Genomic DNA, 10,840 nt, shown 5'->3' with positions numbered 1-10,840 from the left:
TTTGCCATTTGTTTATATTTTTTTTCACAAAGGGCTATTCAGGTTTGATGTTCTTGTTGCCATTTGCATGATTTGTTTGTTTTTTTGCATGAATGTTGTTTGGGATTTCATGTTATTTTTGATGTTTCTGTAATTTATTTGTTTGTTTTGCATGAGGGGTGTTTGGGACTTGATGTGCTTGTTTCCACTTGTACAATTTATTTTTAGCGCATGAGGGAGTTGATGTTTTTCTTTTAGTAGCTCCATGATTTTCTTTGGTTCATAGCTGTATGAAGAAGATGAATCTCAGAGTTGTATACACCATACATACTTTGGTAATAAATTAACCTTGAACCTTGAACCTTGAAATTCAACAGCAAAACTGTCATTGGGTCCCTAGCTATCAATATCCTTGAAATCAACTTTGATTATAAACTAAATTACCAACCATGTTAAGTCCTGTGACTGCAACAGTAGGGCAGAGGCTAGGTATCTTTCAATGAGTAATTAGACCTCTGACTCTTCTCTAACCTTTCGTCTGTCAGACACAAGTGTGATGGAGGGATGATGCTGAATGATTCAGCTCCAATAGCACACTGGAATCTCAATATGAAACAGGACAAAGTAACCCACTTAGCTGGCACCCAAAGTGTTTACTCCCTCCACTACTGGTTAACCGTGACTACAGTGTCTGAACCATCCCACCACCCCACCACCCCCTGCAGTTAATTGTGCAATTATAATAGGCTGCAAACTGGACAGCTGGACTCTGAATCGGTTATAATAATGAAGTGTTCTGTCAACAGCAAGATACTCGCACACCATGAAACTTCCCACTGTGAAAGTGGCAGTGGGAGTCTAAATGCAAGCAAGTTCCACGTCTTAAAGATTAATCCATCTCCAACATTTATATCTTTATCATTTTTCTCTTGAATTCTGGTTACCATGTAAATAAGGCAGATAAATGCAGCTGAAGAAGGAAACATTATGGAGTATCCAGAAATTATTGAAGTAACATATCGTGTGTGCATAGAAATTGCTTGCTAAGGGTAAAAATTTTAATATAAGAAATTAATACATAAGTAGTTAGATAATTATGAACGTACTGACCCAAACAATTTCCTTGTCATGCAAGTACAGTACATACATGCATGCATATATATATGGAGCCTTTCTCTATGATGCTTCAATTCCGACCACATTCACATTTGTTATACCACCCACTCCACTTCACTATACATTCAGGTGTTTATTCCACTCACTCCATTTCACTATACATTCAGGTGTTAATTCCACTCACTCCATTTCACTATACATTCAGGTGTTTATAGCACCCACTCCACTTCACTATACATTCAGGTGTTTATTCCACTCACTCCATTTCACTATACATTCAGGTGTTTATAGCACCCACTCCACTTCACTATACATTCAGGTGTTTATTCCACCCACTCCATTTCACTATACATTCAGGTGTTTATTCCACTCACTCCATTTCACTATACATTCAGGTGTTTATTCCACTCACTCCATTCCACTATACATTCAGGTGTTCACACCCCGGGCTGTGGAACGCGTTCCCTATAACTCCACCTTAATTTCTCTCCCATCCGTGGCAAAAATGAAAAAAGGTCATTCATCGGAAAATAGTTTTGGTGGCTATGATATATATTATTGCTCCCTTACTATTTCAGAAATTGAGAGCAATTTTAATTAATTTGTTCATTAAATTCGTTTATTTCAATTATATTTTCCCATTAAAACTTCATTTAAATTGTGCTTTCTTCTGGATCAAATTCATTTGGTAATGTTGCATTTCATACGTTAAACAGCAAACTAATCGACAAGCTTGGCCCAATTACCGGTGGAGACAGAAAATCCCTTCTGACCATTAATTTATTTGGAAATATATGCCACAATATAGAAGTTTATGAAGTTGGGGGGGAGGGGAACAATTGGTTCTGATAGACTTTTGCATCAACCGGTACTGCCAAACTTTCTGATATGAGCTTCCTCTGGATTTCAGACTAACCAGCCTCTCGACGGTCCCTAAACAAGACCGCTAATCCCGGAGTGTAACAATGAAATCGATATTGCACAGAGTACGGTCATACAAAGCAGAGTATTTTCCTGGGTGTATAAATAACCGGAGTCGGATATATGGAATGCCTCTCCGTGGTTTATTTTCAAATATTTTAAAGCAGCAACCATGTTACAGTCAATTAGGTGGCACGACACATGTCAGGGATTGTTGTGAGAATGTAGACTGAGTTCAATTATAGAGCAGTTTAGTGTTCATCTTTCTCCGCCAGCTTCAGAGGCAACAGAAGCAGGTGGGCATTGTCCACTTGTATGGCTTTCTCTTTGACTGAGCTGCTAGTTCTGGGTTTTTACTTTTAAAAGAGGCTTTGAGACTGAACTCCGCTTGAGTTGCAGTCCGCACAAACTGATGGCTAAACAGCAGGGCACGGTACTTCCACGGCGGTCTCAGACTGCGAAGCTCGTCCTGCTCTGAGGACTTAACCATTTACAAAATCCACAGGAGGGCATAGCTGGAGATGGCGCTAAAATAAAAAAAAACTTCAGCAAATCGAAACAACACAACGCCGTGGCGACCGATTCACTGCCTTCGGAAGATTCCTTCCAGTGCTTTGCACTTGGACAGGTGACATCGATCTCTCACTCGCTGCCTCGTTTATCTCCCTACAATGCCACTCAGCGTGGCCCTCCTTTCTGCCGAGATTCCCTGTGCGCATGACTCGGTCGCTGTTGTTGGGATGGAGCTGGTGCTGTGGTGGTGACAAGCAAGGTCTATTTAAGAGAGAGGCCGGCGTTGCCTGTCTGCTCGGTTAAGCACAGCTGAGGGCGGGGGTTGGGAGGGGTGGAGTATTTGTGGAGATAGGGGCCGGTCAGTCCTGTAGTTCCGAAGCCATCATTCGAGGCATCCGGCAGCTCGGGCGAATAGTGCCAGAACCCAGGTTCGTGCTTCTTTATTCGAACAACACCTGGACCTTCTGAACTTTCCATTCTTCTCTCCGAGTCGGCTCCGGGACGTTGGACAGCTCCACTTTCGGTATTTTTTTTTGGTGGGGGGTGTCGTCTCAGTGCGACTGCTGAGAACAAGGCAAATAGGTAGCGAAAAAAGATTCTCACTAGCAGGACTGATGCTTCCTTTGAATCTTTCTCAATGCAAAAGGATGGGCTCTGACCAACTGCTATAAGGCTACCTTTAAGAGATGGACTTTGCAGACGTACTTCTGGTGCTGTTCATCGTTGTAGTGCTGATAGTCTCCTTGCTCTCTAACTTGTTGGTGTTGATATGCTTTATCTACAGTTCCGACATCCGTAAGCAGGTGCCGGGTATATTTATAGTTAACTTGTCTTTCTGCAATCTGCTTCTCACGGTTCTGAATATGCCAGCAACATTACTGGGGATTGTCAGAAAACAACAACCATTTGGTGATTGCATCTGCCAGACCGTTGGATTTTTGGAGACCTTTCTTGCCACGAACACAATGCTGAGCATGGCAGCGTTAAGCATAGACAAATGGATTGCCATTGTGTTCCCCTTAAGTTATGTTAGTAAGATGAGATACAAGGACGCCGTACTCATGATGAGCTACACTTGGCTCCATTCTCTCTCTTTCCCCGCCGTCGCGATGTTCTTCACCTGGGTCGGCTTCAATAACATTTACGCATCATGTACTTTGCACCTACAAGAAGAGACGGGACGAAGACAATTCACAATATTCACCGTCGTCTTTCACTTCACCAGCTTTATGCTCTCCCTTGTTATACTGTGCTTTACATACCTGAAGGTTTTGAAGGTTGCTCGATTTCATTGCAAAAGAATAGACATTATCACAATGCAGACTTTGGTTTTACTTGTGGATATCCACCCCAGGTAATGTCTTGTTTAAGTTTGTTGCAACAGGTTTTCAATTATGTTACAATCTTAACTATTGAATATCATGAATTGCCAATGTACAGTGTGAGTATTACTAAGCACATTCTGAGTGATATGAACGACGTTTGTATGAACTGATCATTAACATGTATGCTAATTGCAGTTTACAGCCAGCATACCAATTCGTTCCATTTCTTTTACAAAGTTTAGCTTTAGAAACCATTAGTTTAATTTTAGAAACTTAGAAAAAATGAAGCATTTACGTGGGTCTCTAGGTCATTATATGGGCAATGTTACCTTGCAAAAATGACCTGTTTGAAAACAAAGTCGTGTTATATTAATGCAGCAGAGGTAAATGGTTAAATAATAATATCATTTGAAGTTCATTTATATGTTTGTTGTAATGATTGTTTTAATCAATTAAGTAACTAGGCCTATCGTAGGAAAACTTCGACAAAGGAGGCCATTCGGTCCATCATATGTGTGTCTTTAAAGAGGAGTACTTAATTCCATTCATCTTTCCGGCATAATGCAATGGCCTGGCATTGAATCAGGTCTCTTTAAGCTGACACCGAGGCTTTTTGTAAAATGTGGTGAAAGCGTTCTTTCAAACAGTAGGTTTAACCCTCGGCATCTCACAATCTTTTCATCAATTACTTTAAATCTCTGCCTCCTGATACATGGTCATTCCGCATAAGCGAAATGAATTCCTGCTATTTTTCGAGTCCCCTCTTAATCTTACGCGTGTAAACTAAGTGTCGCCCAGTTTCGTCTTTAAAACCAGAGTACCTGTACCCCAGTCTACTCAATCATTCTCCATGGATAACATTGTACAGTAACGTTCACTCAGTAGTTAAATTCCTGGTTGATAGGACCGAACCTCGTTGCTACGCCATGGAATTAAGTGTCGGATTTCTCATTTCAGTGTTAAACAGCGTTGCATCGCGGAACAAAGGAGCAGAAGACAGCGTGCAACCAAGAAGATCAGCATTTTTATAGGGTCGTTTATTGTCTGTTTTGCCCCTTATGTTATAACCAGGTAAGGTACCTCAACCATCCAGCTTCCATGGGTTTTGGTGGTTTGCCTAGTTAATCAGTTGAGTTTTATTTTTATTTTATTAAGGGAAAGACGATCCAATAATTAATAGTGTATCTTAAACCAAAATCAGAAACATTCACTATTTTATTAAAAGATCTCTTGTAATATGAAACATCTGTTTTGTTTGCACTGCTAACTGTGGTATAAGTTGGGAGAGGGCAGTCATAGGGTAGTTTCGACTGAAAGAACACAATCAAAAGTTGAAATCGCAGATGCTGCTCAAATTATGGATGGTCCAACAGTTGTACGTGTCCACCAAATTAAAGCCCATTCAGTGTAAGAGCAATGCGTTTTCACATGACAGTGCTATTGGGTTCCAGGTGTGGGTGAGCATCTCATTGCCTCTGGGTGTTAATAACAGTTCAATCCTCCCCCCTCCCTCTTCACCCCCTCACTCTGGAGGTACCAAAGGTAGCACCTCGCTACTCTGACGTAATGGTGAAATACTGAGTGATTATCTGAATGCTCATTCTCGCTCTGTTAGTATCCATTATCCATTACGTGGACGGATCGGGTAGACTCTCTATCAAGAGTGGACTGCATCTTCGTTGCACAATTGTTAAACGATCCGCACCCTAGCAACTCGCAAACAGCATTGTCCTTTGCAATCTACCAATAGAAATCCAGCGTGATTCTATGATGAATGTTACATATTTGTATGAAGGGTACAAATACTGAAATGTACAAATATGACGATTAGAGTTTATTGGCTCACATTGAGATGAAAGCGCGGTTAGGAAAGGAGTGCGTTTCAAGTTTACCGCGTTGGCTCTTAAAAGAGACATTTCCTGCCATCTCTTAATGGGCAGAAGGCGCTGGGCATTTTTCTATAAGTTGACAATGCGCGTGTATTTTAGATAACGCCCTGAATCCATAAAGATTGATTGCATCAATATTTTATACAAGCAAATGTGCTCTTCAAACTTCTCCATGCATCACAAAATCCCACCAAGCATGTGGTGACAGCCGACCGGAAAAGTCTGAACTAGTTATCGATGTGCGTTGTGATCTATTTTGATTCACCATCGCACTGTCATGCCCACGGCCACCCCCACTTAGCACCCGGGCACACAAACTTCAACTGATGCGAAACTGATCTGTGAGTTCAGCGGAAAGAAGCGGTCCCACACTTTAAAATAACAAGTAAGCATTGGGGAAAAGTTAGAGTCTGAGGCGATGTGAAAACTTATCTAAGTCTTAGTTAGATCACTTAGTAGAAATCCATTATATCACAATCGCATCTTGTTTTAAGAGTGCGTATTAAACGTACAAATCTTGAACACTAATTAAAATGCAGTTTCGCCTATTAATGTCAAACTATTTTGCTACTAAAGTAGGATGCGTAGGGGATGCCGAAGGGCCTGTACTGTGCTATACTACTATTCTACTCTAGGGGATCGATCATTTGAATACGGCCACTGGTTTCATAACTAGGCTTTAATTTCTAATATTGAAAGGGATCTTGTACGTGAAACACAGGGCGTTAATGTCAAGCACCGGCTGTTGGTCGAAGGACGATAGGGCAAATCTATGTGCCCCCATTGTATATCGACATTCAGTTTCAGTCTCGTAAACGCTAGTTTAACAATGAAACTTTTGGAAGTAATAACATGGGCAGTTTTACCAGGCCTGCAATCTCTAATCTATTTTTAACTCTCTGGAATTTAGGAAGTGTTCTCCATGTACTCACAGAACGTTTTCTGTAGTACTCTATGGCTCCATTAAGTACATGGATGGGCAGGCAGGGTATGAAGAACTGTGGTCCTAGTGTGGGTCGATGGGATTCGTCCGAGTAGCGGTTCGGCACAGACTTGTTGCGTCGAAGGAAGAACCCGTTTCTGCGCTATAGTATCAATTAGACAGTGACAGGTCTTTAGAAAAGTAAACATTATTTGCACGTGGCGTCTCTATTTTTGAATGATAGGGGCTATTTTCCTTGTTGAAATAATAGAGACGACAAAGCGAGATGGCAAACCTGTTTCCAGTGCTAAGTAGCACACAGGCCGATGGCAATATTTATAAAACAGCCCTTCTCTCCGTATGAAAACCCTCATTACTGAAGTAGAAATTGGTCTCTCCTCCTCTATCACCCTATTCAATTCTAGTCTGTCAAGTTTTCGGGTTTTCTATTGTGCAGACTTCCATTTCTTTAACTAGAAGCGAGAGTTTCGCTGTAACCATTCACAGGACTGCATTATTAACACTTAGCACCTTACACGCTACCTCGCCAAGCTGACATCGATTAGGGAGTAAAATAAAATAGAAGAGGCAAAGACATTACAGAATTGTTTACATGTAAGTACTCTTCTTTATACTTGTCTGAGTAGCGAAAATGTACTGGGTTTTACAGGATCAGAAATAATTATATTCATAGTAATCATTTATGATCTAAGTAAGATTTCCGATTGTTTTCAAGTCGGTAAAGAACGCGAAGAGGTTTAGTGAGGAAATTCTATGGAGATACTGACAATTGAAAGCGTGGCTGTAAGTTCTGGAGTGATTGTACTCCTCAGAATACAGCTGGAAGTCTTAAAAATAAAGGGCTTAAATGTTGCAATGTAATGAGTGGCGATAAGGGGAAAAGTCATGCAAGGTCATGCAAAATAGGGTGCCAGATTTTAAATGGAGGTCGTATTTCTACCCACTTCAACGGGCCGGGCCGATAGGGGACTTTGGGATGAATGGGATTAGTAGCCCAAATGTCTAAGGCCATTTTGATTGAATGGGGTTAGTGGGAGATGGTGCCGTTTACAATGATTATGTTTCCAGTAGGTTAGATGATAATCCTGGTCCTACTATGGAAGCTAACAATGTGTTCTCAGGTAATATCCCACAAACAACATATAAATGAGAGGAGGCCTGGGAATAAAAGTTTAACATGAAGCGGGAAGGCAAGCTATTTATTGTGTGCGGTTATCTGACTGGACAGACAAAAACAAAAAGGGCCTAATAATAACGAGAATACTCAGCTGGTCGGGCAATAATAATGGATAAAAAATCGTTCCTTCTTTCGATTCAAATACTATGGTCTAAATGTACTGGTTTTATAAATTGTACGCTGTACTCAAGTTCCCGCTCAAATTAATTTGCATATTCCAAAATATAACCGTGAGCATATCCTTGGACGAGTGCAATGTTTTAGTATACGAATCTCTTTTCTGCTATTTTACCAAACGCCCTATAGTAACTGAGTGGTAAACTTTCGTAGTTTTATTAAGGTTGAAAATGGAGACCTCACAGAAAATGTACTGTAATCTCATTGTTCATAGAAGAAGGTTGGTTTGAGAATAAAGCCATATAACAATACACTGGTCGGTTCCTTGATAAGTTTGATACTTCGCGTAATAGCTACTTGTCGGGGCCCTCGAACGTGATATGAAACGTCAGAAATACATCAAATGGTCATGAATGGGTGAATTTTACTCGGAAACTCGTCATCGTGGTTATTTTTTCCTGGAAGCAGTTTTGCGAGTTTGTGTGTTTGCGGAAGTGTTCAGATGCAGAGTTTCTCCTCAGTGCTTTTAAACCAATGCACAACATCCGAGGAACTTTATACCTGAATTACCCGAGTATGCGGTTAGAATTCCTTGTTTTGGTTTATGGCCCACAAACAGGGAAATTTCAAACATCCAGTCATCCGGCAGGAAGTGCCGCCCCTTTCCTTCTATTCAGAATGCAGAGAAAAGTATCTCTTAAACCATTAAAGGAGCTGGAAGGAATGCCTCAATCTCTTACACCTGCTACTTCTCCTTGCAAGCGGAGCAAATGTCACGCCTGCCCCTACACCTCCTCCCTCACTACCATTCAGGGTCCCAAACAGTCCTTCCAGATGAGGCGACACTTTACCTGTCAGTCTATTGGAGTCATCTGCTGTATCTGGTGCTCCCGGTAGAGCTTCCTATAAGTCGGTGAGACCCGAAGTAGATTGAGTGACGGCTGTGCCGAGCACCTATCTCCCCCCACCACCACCCCGCCCCCGCGCAGAAAAAAGTGGGATCTCCTGGTGACCACCCAATTCAATTCTACTTCCCATCCCATTCCGACATGTCTGTCCATGGCTTCCTCTACTGCCGCGAAGAGGCCACACTCAGGTTGGAGGCCACACTCAGGTTGGAACACCTTTCATTCCGTCTGGGTAGCCTGCAACCTGATGGCATGAATATCGATTTCTCGAACTTCCAGTAATTGACCACCCCCCCAACCTTCACCATTCCCCATTCCCATTTCCCTCTCTCACCTCATCTCCTTACCTGCCCTTCACCTCCCTCTGGTGCTCTTCACTGACCTTTCTTCAATGGTCTCCTGTTCTCTCCTGTCTACTTCACCCTTCTTCAGCCCTTTACCTCTTTCATCTATCAGCTTCCCAGCTCTTCACCCCTCCCCTTCTCTCAGTTTCACCAATCACCCGCTACCTTGTACTTCTTCCTCCCCTCCCCTCCCCTCCCCTCCCCACTTGCTTAACCTGACTTCTCATCTCATTTTCCAGTCCTGATGGAGGGTCTCTGCCCGAAACGTCCACTGTTTACCCTTTTCCATAGATGCTGCGTACCCGCACTTTGAGTACAATGTTACATTGATTTCCAGCATCTGCTGATTATCTCTTGTTTGGTATTCTTTCTGAAAGACTTATTATCAAAAACAGCACAGACTGCTGTTTATGATGCGGGAGCCATGAGCAAAAAACGATTGATAATTTACGTAGGCCTTGTGCCCAAAGTGGTAACTCCGAGCCGGAGGTACATGAAGCAGGCCTGTTTGATGTGCATAAAGTGAAACAGTGGAAAGTGATGTTGGCGAATGCTAGGCTCTTTGCGCCGGGCCACTGCGAGACAAGCTCAGCAGATGCACCAGCGAGGTCGAAGTGAACCACCACGCATCACTCTCTCCCCTAAAATCAAAGGAAAACAAAGCACACACGCAGCTGCAGGTTTTACGTGTCTGTACGTGTTGCATTTGAATCAAAACTTGCCAAATTGTGAACGCGTTTATCTCTAGCAAAGCGTGTTTGTGCAGAACAGACAAATATCCAGTCCCCCAGCTAAGAAAACTACATGGCGATTGTTTGATAGAGATAGGCAGGGGGAATATTTATGCAGAATATTGTATGTGGGCCGAACGGTTTGTTTCTTTGCTGTCACGTCTATGTAATGGGAAGACGGGGTCCTAACGACTCGCTGCTGATTTAACCACAGGTAAATTACGTGGTATTAAAAAAGAAACAATACTAATAACATCTATACGATTCTGCCACCCCAACCCCCACATAGGTTGATAGAGCTACTGTCGTTTGTGTCTATAAACTATCACTGGGGAGTTCTGACTAAGTGCCTCGCATACTGTAAAGCAGCTGCTGACCCCTTCGTCTACTCACTCCTGCGCCAACAGTACAAGAAGGCTCTCGTCAACATTGTCAACCGGATATTTAAAAGAGATTTGTACCCCTCTTCTGGACACAACAGCTCCTTGGATACCGAGAACGACTACTGCCTGCAGAGAACATGAGCGCCACCTCAGCCGTGCGTGTTGTGACCTTTTCACCCGCTGTAAGTGAAATCTGGCCACCCGGAAGCACGCGAGACTACATGCACTTTTTCATCATTCCAGTGTTATGAGGAAAACTAGAGCCAAAGGCAAGCGTCTTTTTATGATAAATATTTTATTGAAATAATGTAACATGGTCAATTCTTTGTCTTTTTCCGTAAATATTTGTATTTTCGCAGTTTTTGTGCAAATTATTATCAAGCTTAAGTATTTGTATATTGGGAAGGGGAGTTGTAAATTGCAACTATCTGTTTGCACTGTATCACTTAAGCTTCATTAAGGCTTTCTGTAGAGCTGTTGTGGGATTAATAGAC

At 42.1% G+C, this 10,840-nt stretch overlaps 1 protein-coding gene across 1 annotated transcript; it reads left to right on the top strand.

The window, feature by feature from the left end:
- The first annotated feature begins 3,215 nt into the window (after positions 1-3,215).
- Positions 3,216-10,487, top strand: LOC140197070 (G-protein coupled receptor 26-like). The gene is made up of 3 exons (XM_072256989.1): positions 3,216-3,883; positions 4,812-4,925; positions 10,253-10,487. The coding sequence occupies exons 1-3, from the start codon at positions 3,216-3,218 to the stop codon at positions 10,485-10,487; spliced, it is 1,017 nt and encodes a 338-aa protein (XP_072113090.1).
- Positions 10,488-10,840: the final 353 nt, after the last annotated feature.

This window comes from Mobula birostris, chromosome 4 (genome assembly GCF_030028105.1).
Source record: "Mobula birostris isolate sMobBir1 chromosome 4, sMobBir1.hap1, whole genome shotgun sequence".
NCBI lineage: Eukaryota > Metazoa > Chordata > Chondrichthyes > Myliobatiformes > Myliobatidae > Mobula > Mobula birostris.
The sequence above is the reverse complement of the archived record's forward strand: the minus strand, read 5'-3'. Positions and strand labels throughout refer to the sequence as shown.